The 18,772-nt window shown below is 46.2% G+C and overlaps 1 protein-coding gene across 19 annotated transcripts in view; it reads left to right on the plus strand.

Annotated features, from left to right (window-relative positions):
- Positions 1-2,890: 2,890 nt before the first annotated feature.
- ZNF862 (zinc finger protein 862) overlaps positions 2,891-18,772 on the plus strand; it is a 29,430-nt gene continuing 13,548 nt past the window's right edge. For 7 of the 19 annotated variants that reach the window (XR_012433017.1, XR_012433019.1, XR_012433018.1 and 4 more), the window contains exons 1-5: positions 2,950-3,175; positions 9,108-9,219; positions 10,623-10,727; positions 12,175-12,872; positions 14,611-14,788. Coding sequence is in view for 9 of the 19 variants with exons in the window: in XM_045388158.3 (XP_045244093.3) it covers positions 3,152-3,175; positions 9,108-9,219; positions 10,623-10,727; positions 12,175-12,872; positions 14,611-14,788 (1,117 nt within the window). In the remaining 10 variants the exon portion in view is untranslated. Of the gene's footprint in view, positions 5,105-9,107; positions 9,220-10,622; positions 10,728-12,174; positions 12,873-14,610; positions 14,789-18,772 lie in introns of all 19 variants that reach the window. The other 12 variants (XR_012433022.1, XR_012433023.1, XM_065542754.1 and 9 more) reach the window with 4 other exon arrangements.

Below are 18,772 nucleotides of genomic sequence, written 5' to 3' on the forward strand. Positions count from 1 at the left end.
TAATGTGCAGCTGGAATTGGGAATCACTTTCCTACCATTATAATTACTCCAGTGCAAGTACTGTTCACTCCCTTGCTTTTCTGTGCCTCCTTCATACCCACCTGGCATGGCCGGGCGCGGTGGCTCACGCCTGTTATCCCAACACTTTGGGAGGCTGAGGTGGGTGGATCATGAGGTCAGGAGATTGAGACCAACTTGGCTAACACGGTGAAACCCCGTCTCTACTAAAAATACAAAAAATTAGCCGGGCGTGGTGGCGGGCACGTGTAGTCCCAGCTAGTCAGGAGGCTGAGGCAGGAGAATGGCATGAACCCGGGAGGCGGAGCTTGCAGTGAGCCCAGATCGTGCCACTGCACTCCAGCCTGGGCAACAGAGCGAGACTCCGTCTCAAAACAAACAAACAAACAAACAAAATACCTGGCAATACTCCAAGCCAGGATGAAGCCAAATATCTGCCCAGCTTTCTGCTTCTAAACAGAATTTCACAGCTAGGCTTTTTTTAACCTTAAATTTGTGATCATAACCTTCAAATTGGCCTCTAATTCAAGGTTTGAGGTAAGCTCTATTTCCCATTCTCCAAGATGACTTGGTATACCTTCTATTCCCCCACTTCATTTTCATGAGGTGATCTTGTCTCAAAAAGACATCATCGGATGGAAATTCCGTCAGTAAATCTACAAACAAATGTACATCTACTCCATCTTCTTCTTCCCTCCTGGCATAATCAAGTGTTCCTACACGGGCCAGACACAGTGGTTCATGCCTGTAATTCCAGCACTTTGGGAGGCCAGTGCAGGTGAATCACTTGAGGTCAGGAGTTCAAGACCAGCCTGGCCAACATGGTGAAATCCTATCTCTACTGAAAATACAGAAATTAGCAGGGTGTGGTGGTGCACGCCTGTAGTTCCAGCTACTCAGGAGGCTGACGCAGGGGAATTGTTTGAACCTGGGAGGTGGAGGTTGCAGTGAGCCAAGATTGTGCCACTGCACTCCAACCTGGGCAACAGAGCGAGACTCCGTCTCAAAAAAAAAAAAAAAAAAAAGGAAAAAAAAGAAGTGTTCCTATCCCTAGGAAGGGTCCTTGATACTCTGTTTCTAGACCCTCCTGCTTTCTCAAGGACTTGGTCCTTGCACTATCCCCCTTTGAATCATCAGTTTCCTTCCTATCAACACAGAAATAAGATTTTGTGTCTCATATCTTAGTCTCACTGCTTTGATTCCCCATTTCCCCCTAGATACTGCTCCATTTTTCTTGGGAAGATGGAAAACCTTTTATGGAAAAACGTGTCAAAAGAATGATTTACCCTAGCTGTCCTCCAGTTTTTTAACCCCCAAAAGAGAATCTGTTATAAAGACATGGATAACTCAAGCTCTTCAAGGTAGTGATATAGCCGAGGTGGGGAGTGGCAGGCCACTTGGAATCCGTAGAGTCCTCACTGTCTGCCTTCTCCTCCACATTTCTTGTGTCTCATTCTTCTTTTTCAGTAATGCAGACTCCTCTACACTCCTCGAACAGAGTTTAGGTCTATTGTACCTTGGCCAGAAGAGCAGAGTTGGATAATGGAAAATGCTTACTTGAAGCCTGTGTAACATGGCGAAACTCTGTCTCTACTAAAAATACAAAAAACTTAGTTGGCCATTGTCTTAATCTGTGTGTGCTGCTATAACAAAATCCCTGGAACTAGGTAATTTATAAATTATGGATACTTATTTCTCATGGTTCTGGAGGCTGGGAAATCCAAGATCAAAGCACCAGTAGTGTCTGTGTCTGGTGAGAGCCTGGTCTGTGCTTCCAGGAGGGCACCTTGTTGCTGTGTCCTCACATGGCAAAAGGCAGAGGGGCACAAGGGCAAAGGGCCTAGCTAGTTCCCCCAGCATGCATGTGGTCACTAACACCTTCATGAAGGCACATCCCTGCCCTGGCCCCCTAAAAGTCTTTTTTTTTTTTTTTTTTTTTCGAGACATGGCCTTGCTCTGTCACCCAGGCTGGAGTGCAGAAGCATCATCCTGGCTCACTGCAGCCTCGGCCACCCAGGCTCAAGTGATACTTCCACCTCACAAGATTATTTTATTTTATTTTTATAGAGATGGGATCTCTCACTATGTTGCACAGGCTGGTCTCAAACTACTGGGCTCAAGTGATCCTCCTGTCTCAGCCTCCCAAAGAGTTGAGATTAGAGGTGTAAGCCACCACACTCAGACAAAACTTCTTACAAGGACACTAATCCCACCATAAGGGCCTTACCCTCACGACTTCATATAAACTTCCCAAACGCCCTATCTCCTGGGAGAGGAACACCAGTCAGTCCATTGCACCTCCCTTATCTGGCAGACCCCCACCTCTTGCTTTAATTCTGCTCAGGCATCACTTCCTCAGGAAATCCTTGACTAAGCACCTCATATCCCCCACCGCTTCACTCTAAGGTGACAAGGCGGGCTTTAATTCATGTTTTGTGCTTACCTCTTTCATGGCACTTGTCTCTGTTTTGTAATTATCTGTTTCCGGTCTGATTCCCTAACAGGTCGTGAGTCCCTTGAAGGCAAGGCCTTTGTCTCATTCAACTGTGTTCTCCCAAACCCTAGGACACGGCCTGACCCGTGGTAGGCAACCAATGATACTTTTTGAGTGAATAAAACAAAAAGTATTGCCCTCCTTAATAAAAGAAAACCTAGAACCTTCAAGGTTGACATTGGCCTTCGCGTAGCCCAATCACAGCGCTTTGCCCTTGCTGCAAGGACTAAAGGACGCCACGCGGCCGTTGCCTAGTAACTATCGCCGGAGGGAGGCGGGGAGGGCCGCAAGCGCGCCGCCGGCGTCCAATCAGGGCGTGCATTCCGGGAGCCAATAGCAGCTTCGAGAGCTGCTCACCTAGAGCCGACTACACTTCCCGTCATGCCCCGCCGCCCGGGCTGGGCAGTGGCCGTAAAGCTGTTCGCTCGGTACGACGCGAGTCCCAGCTCAGCGCCTATCCTGGGTCCACGGGCGCTACCGCCCCCCGACGTGAGAGAGCGAAGTTCTCGGGCCGCGCTCCCTCCCTGCCTGGGTGCCCTCCCTCTCCGGGAGCCTGGGTCCCCGGGGCGGTCGCGGCGGCTGCATCCTCAGGCCAGGCCGCGGGGGGAGGGGGCGGCACGGGCCTCCGAAAGCGGGGCCATGGAGCCCAGAGAGTCGGGGAAGGTAGGACTGGAAGGCCCGGGGGCCGCCCGCTCCCTCCCGAGGATCCCTGAGCCGGGCTCGAGCGAGGCGGGGCGGCTCGGGCGGAGGCCCCGCAGATGAGCCAGGCTTGCAGGGAAGGACTCGCCGACCCGCCCTCTGTTCCCGCACTTCGGCGGCCGACCCCGGGAGGGTGGCGGAGAGGAGCGGACGCGCCCGTTCGGTGTTCGCGCATCCTCCCGGAGCTGGCGAGTGGCCGCTGGGTCTATGCTGGGTTGTGTGACCCCCGAGTGTAGCGATGCGAAGGTGCTTCCTGTTTCGCCCACCACCTTCGGCATTTTGAAGAGGCCGGGCTAAGGCTTGGAGTCTGGATCTGACGCCAGTGGGAGCCGCAGGGTGGGACGCTTGAGGGCTTGGCCCTGCCTAGATCCTGCTTCCCAAGAAAGGGCTGAAAGGAGAGGGCATCTGGCATGCTTTTTGCCACTTCTGTTTCTAGGTTATGTACTTCATGGAATATCTGGGCATTGCTTAGAAACCTGTGTCATAAATGGGCTTTGGGCAAGAGGCTTTGAGTTGGAAGAAAAGGTGGAAAGAAAGTGCTTGGGGGTGGAGTTCAGGGATTTGACGGGATTGCCAGCGCTTCCAGGCCGTGTCAGCAAAGACCAGTGTGGTTGTGGGCACATTAGCTTGGAGACAGTGGCAGCCTCTTGGGACTAACATCTTTCTGGATGTTGTTTGCTGCCAGTTCTCGAGGATTGTTTCTTATTTGGCACAGAGGAGAATTCTCTCAACAAACGTTTTCCACTGTTTATTGAGTCCCTTAAAAAATTGTCCATTTAATAAACATTTGTAATCTGTGATTTGAATTGAACGAGATGCTGGAAGTATGAGAATAAATAGGAAATGATCACCTTTCTCAAGGAGCTCCCCTGCAGTTTTCACTTCAATAACTTGGACACGCCTGGAAGGGTTGTCCCACACCAAAAGAGAGAAAAGGATAATGTTCTTTTGATGCTGTAGTTTTTCCTGGGAAGACTAGGAAGGACTCTGAATTTCAAAAGAGGTGATTTCTCGCATGAGCATCTCTTCCATCCTCCCTTCCCTCCACAAGCTACAGTGATGCATTTTCCAGACACGGCACCTACAGAGTACAGGGTCCAAGACAAATACAGCTCAACAAGGCCCAAGAAAAGCTGGAGCTTATGGGCCTTACCCTTTAGAAATATCCCCGGATTGATTTAGATTGAACCTGAATTTGAATAAAGAGGAGCAAAATGTAGGGGGAAGAAGGATTATAAAATATTGGGATTGATATTGGAATCAGTGATTTGAGGTTGATTTCCAAGCTATTCTGTTTAGTCGTAGACTTTCTTAGCCTTTAATGGGAGAAGAGAGAAATACGGTCATGCGCTGTAGAACAAGGTTTCCATCAACACGGCTGTCATGTACATTCCCTGTGACTACAGTGGGGCTGAGAAATTCCTATCACCTGGTGACATCATGATCCCGACCCTGTGTAGGCTTAGGCTAATGTGTGTGTTTGTGTCTTAGTTTTTAACAAAACTTAAAAAGTAAAAAAAAAAAAAAAAATTTTTAAATAGAAAACCTCATAGAATATAAAGAAAAATACCTTTTGTTGACGGAATGGTTTGCTAGAAAATAAAAATACAAAAATATTTAAAGAAAAATATTGTACAGATGTACAATGTGTGTTTAGCTAAGCGTTATTACAAGAGTCGAAAGTTTAAAAAATTAAGTTTATAAAACAATTACAATAAGCTAGGGTTCATTTATTGAAGAAAAAAATTTTTAATAAATTTGGTGTAGCCTTAGTGTGCAGTGTTTATAAAGTCTACAGAAGTGTTCAGTCATATCCTAGGCCTTCACATTCACTCACTCACCCACCCACCCACCCACCCAGAGCAACTTCCAGTTCTGCAAGCTCCATTCATGGTAAGTACCCAATACAGATGTACCCTTTTTTTTTTTTGTCTTTTCTACCGTATTTTTACTGTACCTTTTCTATGTTTAGATACGCAAATACGTACCAGGTGTTACAGTTGCCTACAGTTTTCAGTACAGTAACATACTGTGCAGGATTGTAGCCTAAGGGCAAAAGGGTATACCATATAGCCTAGTTGTGTAGTAGGCTGTACCATGTAGGTTTGTGTAAGTACACTCTGTGATGTTCCACAATGACAGAATTGCCTAAGGACACATTTCCCAGAACTTATCCCCGTTGTTAAGCAATGCATGACTGTACAAACATTTTGGGAGGTAGAGGAGAAACCTGATTCCTTTTCTGGTCCAACCACTAAGTGAAACCTCAGAAACTGGAAATTTCACCCTTGATTCTAATCTTTATTTTAAGGTGTCTCAGAAAGATGCTCGCCCTTCCCAAATACAGTTGTTTTCTAATATGGGAAATGAGAACTTCATACAAGAATGAAATAAAGTAATTACAAAACCAACTGGCAGTGTAAGATGTATTGCAAATGAATGACAAGGAATAGCGGTGCTGTTCTACAGCTCCACTCTGAACAGCATTTTTATGGCTCGGAACTGGGAGACTACCTTGTGAGATAGTGATTTGGTCTGTTACTAGACTCTTGGGTGCTGTTTTGTGGTCTTTATTAACTAAAAGCCATCTGAGGCCATTGGATTGATATCCCACATTGAGTGTAGGACATCTTGCCTGTCATTTCCAGAATAATGGATATGGGTCAGACTTTTCCCCACCATGCTCTATCCCATGATCCTGTTTTATTTTCTTCCCAACCCTTATCACTCAACAAAATTCTCATGTTTATTTATTTATTTACATATTTGTTGACTGTTACATCCCCGGCTAGAACAGTGGAGCAGCTCCTGGCATTTAATAGGGTCTCATTCAATAGGAATGCTTATAAAATAGCATCACTACAGGAGCCCTTTTGCTGCAAGGTGTGGGTGCTCTGAAGAACACTGCAGCCCGCCCCCTCATGTGCCTCCTGGGAGACTGTGCTGTTGATGCCCCCAAAGAGAAGTCTATATGTGTACTTGTTTCTGTATGTATTTGTTGCCTCAATGTTTCTGTTTCCTGGCCCTCTCTTATCTTTCCTGTACAAGTGACTGATACTCCTTTCTCATTTTTTTCTGAACATGGTTCTATTATTGCACCTGCATCTTAGTTGTCTGTCACCTCCTGATAGATTTTAATCTCATATCTTTGAATTACCATGCACCAAGCACATAGAAACACTTAAGTAATAAATGTGTGTTGAATGAAAAAAATGAATTAAGTGCCTATAAAATACTTTCCATATAACATGGTTGTGGGGAGAAGGGTGGTGTTGATGAAGGAAGTTTTAAAATCAACCAAGCAGCATAGATTTCTTTAACACTGGACTCTAGGGGAGATACAAAGCCTTCCTTGCTCAGGAGAAGGATGAATGCTTGGGCCAGGTGGTTAGGAAATCCTTCCTGAAAGATAACGTGAATCGCAACTTTATGGGTGGGTGGATTCTAAGTCAGTGGGAGGAAGTGGGCAGTCAGGATCTAAAGATTGGGAGTGTAGAGAGAGGAAAGGTGCGAGATAAGCTGGGTGATTGCAGTGATATGAGTGGCTGGAGGAGACGTTCTGAGTGAGGCAATGCACAGAGCTGAAGTTAGAAAGTGGGTTAGATTCAGACTGAGGGGGCTTTGGTGCTAGACTGAGAATTCAGACAGCTTTACCCTGTAGAGAGTGGGAACCGCTAAAATAAAACATCGGGAGATATTCTTTGCATTACACATAGATGAGGAACTCCTCTTGTTCGTGCCGATTTGTGTTGTCTTTACATTGCTGTCACCTAGATCAGAAGGCTCTTGCCATAATATTGTTTAAGAGAGGCACCAGGCGTTAGTGTTATCACTCTTGCTGGGAAGACGCTATTGTCCAAATGGACAGTCCTAGCCATGCTCTTTCTCAGGTGGAGCTAACGTGATGGTTCCTTGGTCCTTATTATGCTCACCTGTGCATGCCCGGGAAGGATGGGCATGAAGAGGGACCGCGGCTGTCCTGAGTCACAAGTATTTTAACCTGCCCCAATCTGGACAGGCTGCCCTTCAGTCCTGGGATACAGCAGTCGTCCTGAATCTGCCTTCAGCCTAATTTTGGGGTTATCTTCAATGCTTCCCCACATTGTCTGTCCCTAGGCTGTATCTCATGGAGACTCCTTTCCTGTTTGACCACTTTCTTTTAGTGGAGCCTGTCTTCCAGTCGGTTTTTGGAAATATTTCATTTTGCTTTGGAAGACACTCTATAGCAAATAGTTATTTAAATGTATGCATTTGGCTGTACAATTCCATTTTTGTTTTTAAAACTGTTCATACATATTCATAGACTAAAGACTGGGAGGTTATATATAAAATGTTAACGGGTTCTCAGGAAAGAAGGGTAATGAAAAGTAATTCTTTTTCAATAAAGGGAATGTGCGTGATCTTAATACAGTTTTTTCTGCTTATTTCTATTGTCCAAATTTTTTGCAGTCACCATAAGAAAAATCTATTATGATAGTGACCGGTAAGAATGATCTATGTCATTTTCCTCAAGAAATGTCTACTGTCGAGGTTAAAATCGATATTTCACCTATTTTTAAATGGCATGCTGCTATTCCCAATGTTATTTTTCTTTGGACTGAGAAATTTGTTTTTTGTTGATAATTTGATTGATTTACTTCTTTTAAAAATTTCTTTAGGTAATGTTTTCATGGCACAAAACTTAAAATGATAAACATTTCTACTTCTTTTTCTGTTGATTTCTTTTATAACACTTTGTTGTATGGCAGCAGTACCTTACCTCTTTGATGACTGGATGATAGGTTTTTTGGTTTTTTTTTTTTAAGTTTTTTTCTCCATGCCTCCCTTACATTTTCTTAGCAACCCCCCCGCCACCCCAACACCTCCCATCTGTTTTGGTCTCTATAGTCCCTGTTAGATCCTTTCCCCAAGTGTCTGATAGTCCAGTCTGCTGACATTTAGCAGTGGAAGACCAAAACTCTAATAACTGTGCTTGTGAGAGGGAGGACGGGCTTATCAGCTGGAGCCTCGTGTAAAGAACCTGGGGAGGCATTTGTTGGGGCACAGCCCTCCCCTAGTTCTCATTCCATTGGGCTGCCTGCCTGCCCTCCTGTGCTAGAGGTTTCCCGTGCTGGAAGATACCAAGCTTTTGAGGATGCAGAGTGTACCTTGGGTGGTTCTCCGCTTTGCCTGCTGCCGGGCGAGGATTTGATTTTCTTCGATCTGCTGAGTGACTGCTTTTTCATCTGCTTCTCGGTTTCCAAGAGCATATTGCTGTCGTCTCCTTGTTGTGCCCCCTATTATAGTGGGGATTTTGTTTGGGGGATGGGCTTTTAAATTAACAGGGAATAAACCAAATTAAATGGGCTTGTTTAATCTGCCGTCTTAATCTGGAACTCCTCCAAGCACTTTCTGAACTCCCTGCCCCACAGAGCCCCTTTACAAGCCACACGGGATGTAGATCTCAGCCCCAAAGCATTGCCTGTTTTCATCATTCACAGACATAGTTCTAAATGACTTTCAGCTATTTCTAGAAATCGGACACATCTTCCTAAGTGAAGGTTTACCATGTTTAAGGTTCCATGAAAGAATGTGCCCTAAGTTGTTGCCCAGCCCCTGGCTGAGAAGGAACGGGCGTGTGGGAGGCGGGTGAAGAGCACGCAGGGAGGGGACGGAGAAGCTCCTAAGCCAGCTCCTTCATGGGTCAGTTTCGTTTCAGCGCATGGCACTTCCCGGAAGAAACGAGTCTCGTTCTCACTGTGATCTCTACCCAGGTGGGGAGATATGGGGTGTGGGCCTTGCATGTAAATTGACAGCACCGCTTCCCATGCAGGGTACCCTCAGGTGGCCAGGAACACTTTTGGAAGATAAATCTAAGGAAGAGGGTGGTACTTAGCAGCTGTCATTTTCCTTTCAGGCTCCTGTGACGTTTGATGACATCACTGTGTACTTACTCCAGGAGGAATGGGTGCTGCTGAGCCAGCAACAGAAGGAGCTCTGTGGTTCCGACAAGCTGGTGGCACCACTGGGTATGGGTGCCCATCCACATCCCTGCCACCATCAATCTAGATCAGCATTCCCAACCTCATCTGTGTCAGGAACACTGGAGAGAGTTTTCTGGAATCCAAGCATTTGTCTAGGCATCTTTATACCACCTATCTGCTCGATCCCGTATCTACCTTAATTGCATGCAAATTCACACATCACCGTTTCTCTTCTCCCCATAAAATGGTCAAGAGAAGTGGGGCAATCTGGCAGGCCTGGGCTAGACTCCTGGGTCTGTCTCCTGGTGCCTCAGAATGCCCCAAGGGGCCAGGAGGGAAACTCGGAAGCTAGGCCTGTGGATCTGTGGAGCCCGTAGGACGCTGGAGGTAGGAAGCAGTGGTGGCAAGAGCATCACATTTGCAATGTGGAAATCTGATCTCAATCCCAGCTCTCCACTGGATACTTGAGTGCCTTTGGCCTTTTTAAGCCTGAATTTCTATCTTAGGGTTATTGTAGAGATTTAGTGAGATAAAACAGTTTAAGAGTTTGCACAAGTGTATTTTTCATCTCGTCTATTTTTTGAATGCTCTTTCCTTTGATTCTTTGGGTAGACTTTCTGTGCCAAGGACAGAGGTAGTAGGTTGTATTTCAACATGTGTGTACAGATATGCACTGTTGACTGATTGCAAGTTGATGACTGTCTACCATGCTTTTCTTATTTCGTCTTGGCTGCTGTGTAAGGCATAGTAGAAGCCACAATCTCAGCATTTTGTGGGTGGAAGGACTGCAGCTGGGTTGAGTCTTCCTGTGCCAGCTAAAAGAGTTTGAAAACCACTGATTCTTCCAAACCAGAAGTTGCAAAGTAGCAGCTCATGGGCCAGATACGGCTCACTGCTTGGAGTTTTGATTTGCTTTGTTTTTTGACTTTTGTTTCTTTTGTTTGGCTTCTTTAAATTGCCAATATTTAGTTATTAGGAGTTTTCACATAAGAATATGGATTTTTGGCATCTCTTGACAAACAGGACGGTGTGGCAGGGCTGAGCCTGCATCCCGAGTGGCAGCCCTTCTGCAGCTGAGTAGCTACTGTTCCCTTACGTCTTGCAGGTTGCCACAGCCCCTGAACTTGGCCTGGTTTCCTCTGTTATATTACCAGGCTGGCCCCTCTCAGCATTTGGGTTTCTGACCCATAGTTTTTATACCTGTTTAGCCTCCTTTTGCCCTCATTCCTTTCTCCTAGTCTCCTATTCTATTAAGGGCCTCACAGATACGAGTTTCTAAACCACTGAACCACTGTGCGGAACCACCAAGACTCCTACTTTCCTCCTTGGCCGCTTATTTCACCATGCCGAGAGATGTCGCAGACAGATACCTCCTTCGTGCTGTGACCCAGAGCCAGGTCTTCATAGTGCTTCTCTCTCTCTCTCTCTCTTTTTTTTTTTTCACTCAGGACCAACTGTTGCCAACCCTGAGCTGTTTTGTAAGTTCGGACCAGGGCCAGAGCCATGGCTTGGCAGTGTCCAGGGCCAGAGGAGCCACCTGGAGCATCACCCAGGTGAGTGTGGACCTGCACTCAGGGGCAGGTGCTTGGCTGGAGAGGGAGCAGGGGCAGCTCCAGGACTCCAGGCTCATCCTCTGCCCTCCCTGTTCGCCACCAACTGACACTGCTGTTCTCCTCCCAGGTGTCATCTGATTAATATCTAAATATACACACTGCCCCTAATGTCCTTCTCCAACCTCTCATCTCCCATTGTCTTATTTCTACCCAGGAGAATATGTTTATTTATAATTATTATAAGTTCTATGAAGGCATGACTTTGTCTTATTTACTACCATATTCCTAGTGCTTAGAACAATACCTGGCACCCAGCTGTTGCACAATAGATAATCGCTGAATGAATGAATGAACAGCTGTCTGTTAAGTTCTAGGGATTTATCTTTTCTTCCCTCTTTCGATAAGACCCTCCTGTTCAAGGGTTGGCTTAGCCAGGCCAGATGACATCTTGTCATTACATAAAATAGCCGAGTTAACCCAACTCCTACTGTGGGAGAAGAGGGAGGTGGGGAGCAAGATCCTATGTGAATCAAATCACAGAAGTTTGTTTTCCCTTGTGATTTCTCTCAGACCACAAGGAGCTCTAGACACCTTTGTGACTCTGGAAAGTATCATAGAGACAGATTTGTTTTGTTTCATTTCTCCTTGCTTGGCTCTTATTTTGAGCCTTCTGACTCTTTATTAACAGCTTCATGCCCTTACAGTTTTGTAGACCAGTCTGTTGGCCTGGCACAAAAAATGTTGAGTCCTCAGCCACTGGGCATTGGAACTGATGTTGGTACATAAGAAATGGTTCCACAGGAGTTAGAGTCGTTTGAGTTGCATTTCATCTATGTGAATAAAGAAACTTCTAGTTCAGCTTGAAGAAAAAAGATGTGAGGTCATGAGAGTCCTCATCTGTTTGAAGGTTTGTGTTATAAGAGAGGAATTAGACTTGAGTTTCTCTTGAGGTCAGCATCCAGTATTTTGAGGTAAAAGTATCCGAAGATAGATTATAGCTCAAGGAAAACTACCTGGGGACGAAAACTGCCTGCCCAGGAGATAGGTAGCTGTCTTCCCCTGGAGTTGCGGTATGTGGCTTTAGTGATCTTTTTTAAATCCTATGTTCTATTATGTTAGTGTTCTTATCCATAAATAAATTTTGACTCCTGAAGATTGTACGTTTCATAGATCAGATTGCAAAGATCTCCTTTTGGCTGGTTGTATCTGTCCTTTAAATTAAAAAAACAAAAAGGACGGGGAGGGTTCCGTAAAGCCCATCCCTTTGGCTTTCTTCTGGATTAGGTGAGGGAAGGGCCTGCAGACTTGGCCAGGACTAGAAGAAAATTCAGGTGTGTGTGTTTGCTTTCCGCTTTTCATATTTGAGGTTCTTCAGAGCTGCTGTGAGTTGCAGTGGCTCTAACTACAGGATTTTAAAGCAAATCCCTTCCGTCCCTGTTCTCTAAAGGAAAAAAACAGATGGGCTACATGGAAGACATGGGCGTGCAAGGTCCCACCAGGGAGAGTGGACAGTCCCTGCCGCCTAAGAAGAAGGCCCGCCTTTCCCACCTCAGTACGTGCAGTGGACACATCGAGGGAGACTGGGCAGGAAGAAACAGGAAACTCCTGAAGCCCCGGTCCATCCAGAAGTCATGGTTTGTGCAGTTTCCGTGGCTGACCATGAATGAGGAGCAGACGGCTCTGTTCTGCTCTGCTTGCCGAGAATACCCCTCCATCAGGGACAAACGGTCAAGACTAATAGAAGGTTATACAGGACCATTCAAGGTGGAGACTCTCAAATACCACGCCAAGAGCAAGGCCCACATGTTCTGTGTCGATGCCTTGGCAGCAAGGGACCCCATCTGGGCAGCCCGGTTCCGGAGCATCAGAGACCCATCTGGAGATGTCCTGGCCAGCCCGGAGCCACTCTTCACGGCAGATTACCCCATATTCTACCCCCCAGGGCCTCTGGGAGGCTTTGATAGCATGGCTGAGCTCCTGCCAAGCTCAAGAGCTGAACTAGAGGACCCTGGGGGGAATGGAGCAATTCCTGCTATGTATCTGGACTGCATTTCAGATTTGAGGCAAAAAGAAGTCACTGATGGCATCCACAGCTCCTCAGACATTGATATTTTATGTAATGATGCAGTAGAATCCTGCATTCAGGTAATATGTTTATAATGATGGCTGTATCTTACAGAGAAGGATTCTATACTGAGAACAACGTATATCCAGGCTGATGATGGAAAAAAGAATACTAGCAATAACCCACTGCTGACATCATAATGTTAGCATATACTAACATGCTTATCATGGACTAGGCATTGTTTTAGATGCGTCACATGTATTATCTCATTTAATTTGGACAACAGCCCTATTATCTCCTTTTTGCAAATAACAAAACGTAATTAGTGAGACAGAACATTTCTACTTCCGGTATAAAGGAAACAATAATCTTTATTCAGAATCCAAAATAAACACAGATCTCAAGAAATAATCTACAACCACAGAACAATCACAGAGCCCTTAAATAGTTGATATTTAAATTTGTTTTGTTTAAGAGACAGGGTGTTGCTCTGTCACCCAGGCTGGACTGTGGTGTGATTATAGCTCACTGCAGCCTTTACTTCCAAGGCTCAAGCAGTGCTTCCCACTCAGCCTCCCAAGTAGCTGGGACCACAGGTGTGTGTCTCCACACCTGGATAATTTTTTATTTTTTGTAGAGATGGGAATCTCACTATACTGCCCAGGCTGGTCTTGAACTCCTGGGCTCAACCAGTCCTCCCCTCTCCGCCTCCCCAAATGCTAGGATTACAGATATGATCTACCACACCTGTCTAGTATTTTTTACAGTTTAACTTTGAAGTCATGTTGCACTTTTAAACATTGCAGTTTTTCACACGTGTTGTTTGACGTAATGTTTCTGATGTTGCTGTGAGGCCAGTAGAGCAAGTGCTATTAAACTCATCTTGTTGGAAGAAAACAGACTTTGGAGCAAGTGACATGTCCGGGGTTCTAGAGCTCTTATAGTCAGTGCCAGAGTCTGCCCAGAGTCCTGAGCTGCCAGTCCATGCTTTCCTTCCACTCCCCACAGCACTGCTGGGCACTAAGTACTCTAGCGCCCACCTTAGGTTTCCTTTGTAGTTAGCGAATGCTTTGGAAAGTTGTCCTGTAAGGAAACTGTGTTCATTGGAAGCTTCCCCATTTCTCACCTATTGCATAGAAGTAGAATTTTACAACAAATCATTTTTAACTCCCCTCCAGGAGTCTGGCGAGAATAACTCGGAGATTCCTCCTAGAGCTGGCATCATAAGGAATCCAGTTCAACTGCGTAAACTCTCATTTTTCCAAAATCCAGAAAAACAGCATAGCTCATTTCTTTTCCTATTCCTGACCTTTTTTAGTGTTAGAAGCTAATAAACAGATCTAACCTTTTATCATCTGAATTCCTTCAGCAGTGAGGCATGTGTAAACCAGTTACTGGTCGTAAGCATCTTTAACTATTTTGACCACCTCTTCGTTCCCATCCCATTGGGAAATCTTAGCAGGTGCTCTTAGAGGCACATGGTCACCTTTTAGTTGTAGGTGACCAGGAGGCGGCTCTCAGGACTCTGAGGACAGCATGCAGTGAGAGGCTCTGCCCAGCTGCCTCTTCTTTCCATATGCTTTCATTTCCGCCCAGGAGATCCTAGGATCTAGCCGAGTCTCACTTGGTTTTAACTTACTAATTATGGCCTCCTGAATTTGATTCTTTGACTTTCAATGGATAAATTCATTCCTCTGAGTGCATCTGGGCCTCTTGGTGAGCTTCCCAGGAGAAATAGGGCTTCCAAAGGCCCCAGAAGTGTTGCGCGGGCATCTGGCTTGGCAGGCGGTGCTGAGTGGCCGCTGCTGTTTGTTCCAGGACCCTTCTGCAGAGGGGTTGTCGGAGGAGGTTCCTGTGGTGTTTGAGGAGCTGCCGGTGGTGTTCGAGGATGTGGCAGTGTATTTCACCCGGAAGGAGTGGGGCATGCTAGACAGGCGGCAGAAGGAGTTGTACAGAGACGTGATGCGGATGAACTACGAGCTGCTGGCATCCTTAGGTAAAGACGCACCGAGCCTCTTATTCGCCACCCTCATTTGACTTGGGAAGCCCACAAGGGGAGCTGAGGCTTGTGGTTATCTTCCCATTCCTGCCCCCTCCCCGTGCGTAGGCAGAGACCAATCCTGGCTTTTGCACCTCAGAACTCCCCTGCTTGGCGTAACCGTGCTTTATCACCTTCTCATCCACCCATCTGTCCGTCCATTCATCCCCCACCAGACATTTTGGAGTACCTACTATGTGCCAGAGGAGCACAGCTGATCCGTGGTCTCTGCTTTCAAGGGCCTAGCACATTTGTGGGAGAGAGAGACATTTTAATAAGAAACTATAAAATAATACAGTCTCCCATAAAAGAGCTTCCAGAAGAGTACCCGGGGCTACTGAAGAAGAGGGATCTGATTTCCTGGGCATTGGTGGGAGGGATCAGGAAGCCTTTATAGAGTAGGAAATGTTTTAATTGAGTTCAAAACCAGGTGGACCAGGAGGCAGGGCATTGAACCATGATGGAGGGGACGGCCTGGCAGAGCCACCCCTATCTGTGCAGCCCAGGGCTGAGGCTCCTGCATCCTGGCCAGGTGCCGGCAAGGGCTGGCAGCCTTCAGCATGGGAGTCATGGGGTTTGGACCTTGGCAGATTAGGAAGACGGCAGTGCTTATTACTCCTCGGGATGGTGCTCTCCTCTCCTGCATCTGCTGTTTTATCCTCTCTTTGCCTCTTTCTGGCAGTTAGCAAGGTTAACTTCCATCAAGATGGAAAGACAACTTTTTTTGTTGGAGACAGTCTCCCTGTGTCGCCCAAGCTGGAGTGCAGTGGCGCGATCTTGGTTCACTGCAACCTCTGCCTCCCAGATTTAAGAAATTCTCTTGCCTCAGCCTCCTGAGTAGCTGGGATTACAAGTGTGTGCCACCATGCCTGCCTGGCTAATTTTTGTATTTTTAGTAGAGACGGGGTTTCACCACGTTGGCCAGGCTGGTCTCAAACTCCTGACCTCAGGTGATCCACCTGCCTTGGCCTCCCAAAGTGCTAGGATTACAGGTGTGAGCCAGCACACCTGGCCAACTCTTCATCTTCTACATCTTTTATGTATTTCTGTACTAACATACATGGTAACAGAAACCTTGTGGAACAGGCTATTGTATATAACTAAGGAGTTCCAGCAGCAACCTGTGTTGTGACTTCTGCAGAACAGGAAGTAAGAAGTCTGTGACTTGATTGATGTCATAGTCCCTTGTGTATACTGCACTTTTGGGCGCAGCTAAGATCTGGATTATTTTCTAAACATCCTTGACTTATATACATCTTTTTGTCATTGTTCATAATTTTTAAATGGCTCCCCAAACATTCAGAAGTGACTTAAATTAATTATTTTGTGGTGACAGAGGTTTTGTCATCATGCCCTAGGTTAGGAGTATCTCTTCAAAGAGCATCACTGCCTTTGCTGTGCTGAAGAGCAGTGAGAGTGAGGGCGAAATTCACACCTGTTTTAAAAATGCACACCCTCTCCAAAAAGTTGGGTTTTCCTTCAGAGTAATTGGCACTAGCGACTCAGTTTCACTGTGAAGCCCCCGGGCGATTGTGAAAGTACCGGGCAATGGTGTTGCCGGCCCAGGGCAGCTTCTCCGGCAGTGCAGGGAGGGCTGGCCAGGATTGTTTAGCCTGTGCCTGTTCCCTCACATTTTGTGTCTTGATAGAGCATGATCTAAACATTTTATCATTTTCTTTTTCATTTAGGGGAAATCTTAGCTAACTAAGGTCTTTAAGTTTTATTTGGATGAACAAAAAATGTAATCAGAGGGAAGGGAACTCATTTTCCTTGAGGGTCAGAGGCAGGAATCAGAAAGGCTTTCTAGGGGCTGGGCCTGGCCTCTCCAGTTGTCCATGAAATTGAGACAGGTGTGGGAGTCTAGAAACGGAGTTGCATGTGTGTGATTCCTTTCAGTTACTTTAACTGGATCTCTGGTTATCCTTTATCCCCCAATTTAAACAGTTCTTCATGTTTGAGATATAAAAGTATCTTAAGGAACCTGGAGACTATGGGCAGGGCCTGGCATAAGCTATTTGTATATTTAAAAGTGATATATAGTAGTATTAAATTGGGATATAAGGTAGTGTTAAAACATAGTGGAGATTCTGTAATTGTTGTTATTATTTTTACTTTGGCTCTTTTTTTAATTTCCCACACTTTAGCCTCCATAACAAATGCTTTAAGAGTTGAAAACCAAATATTCTTTTGCATTATCTTTTAAATATTTTTTGCAAATAGAACACAAAACTTCTTCTTGGGGTAAACTCAACTTTGTTTTGTGTGTGTGTGTGAGAGAGAGAGAGAGAGAGAGAGAGAGACAGGCTCTCACTGTGTCGCCCAGACTGGAGTACAGTGGTGCCATCATAGTTCACTGTAACCTTGAACTCCTGGGCTCAACCAATCCTCCTGCCTTAGCCTCCCAAGTAGCTGGGACTACAGGCGCATGCCACAACACCTAGCTAATTTTTAATTTTTTTTGTAGAGTTGGGGTCTCACTTTGCTGCCCAGTCTGGTCTCAAACTCCTGGACTCAAGTAATCCTGCTGACTAAGCCTCCCAATGTGTTGGATTACAGTGTGAGCCACTGCACCTGGCTTGCCATATCCGATGAAGTCTGTTGCTTCTTCCCAAAAAGAAGCCAGAAATCTCAATTACATCCCACTGTTAAGAAACTAATATTTGTCATTAACAGAAATAGGCCAACATAGGGACTATGTGGGTAGCCCTTGCTTTTATTTGTAAAGGTGTCATCGTATGCTGAGTGGCCAGTCACTCACTGCAGGCAGGCAATTTCTTGTCCACAGGAGAAGTCGGTAACTACAGCCAGGCCTTGCTGAACTGGGGGAAGGCATTGTGTCACTCATGGAAACCAACATTGAGTGGGAGGACCCTAAAGAAGATGAGCAAGGGAGTTCGAGTCCCCCAGCAGGTGGTGTCTGGGAAGCCAGCTTCTCCAAGGCAGGGCATGTGATGATGGCCTCCAAGTGGGGGCAGCCAGGAGCTAGACAGAGAAGAACCAAGGTGAGGGGCTAGAGTGGCAGCATCTATTTACTTATTTGTTTGTTTGAAATAGGGTCTCTCTATATTGCCCAGTCAGGACTGAAACTCCTGGGCCCGGGTGATCCTCCTGCCTCAGCCTCCTGAGTATCTGCAGAATGGATTCATGGGATAGGGCCTGCTGGCCTTTGGTGAAGTTGGCCTGGAAGGATGAGGAGTCCTTTGTAGGCCAAACCATTGTTATGGACTGTTAGGGAATGTGGGTGTTTGTGGGTGTGTGCATGTACTCGCGACAGTTATGTGCCCTCGTTCTTTTTCTATTACTAAGTCATAGAAAAGGCTGAAAATTCCCCTCTGTTTCATTTGTTTGGAAGGGAACAAAAAGAGAGGTTTTGATAAGATGTAGACTGCAGCTTCAGAGAGGTACCATCAGGGTACGGTATTCCTGGGGCCAGGGTGGTGGTGCCAGCGGCAGTCAAAGGTGCACAGTCCTCAAAGGGAATATAAATGGAGGCAAACAGATTTGGGAACATTTGGTCCCTGTTTGTTTTGAATTTTTCTTGTTAAATATTTCTGCCGGGTGTGGTGGCTCACACTTGTAATCTCAGCACTTTGGGAGGCTGAGGCAGGTGGATCACCTGAGGTCAGGAGTTCAAGACCAGCCTGTCCAACATGGCAAGACCCTGTCTCTACTAAAAATACAAAAATTAGCCGGGTGTAGTGGTGCACGCCCGTAGTTCCAGCTACTCGGGAGGCTGAGGCAGGAGAATCGCTTGAACCCGGGAGGTGGAGGTTGCAATGAGCCAAGATCGTGCCACTGCACTCCAGCCTGGGCAACAGAGCCAGACTCCATCTCAAAAAAAAAATGGCTCACGCCTGTAATCCCAGCACTTTGGGAGGCCGAGGCGGGCGGATCACAAGGTCAGGAGCTCGAGACCATGGTAAAACCCCGTCTCTACTAAAA

Source organism: Macaca fascicularis, chromosome 3 (assembly GCF_037993035.2).
Source record: "Macaca fascicularis isolate 582-1 chromosome 3, T2T-MFA8v1.1".
NCBI lineage: Eukaryota > Metazoa > Chordata > Mammalia > Primates > Cercopithecidae > Macaca > Macaca fascicularis.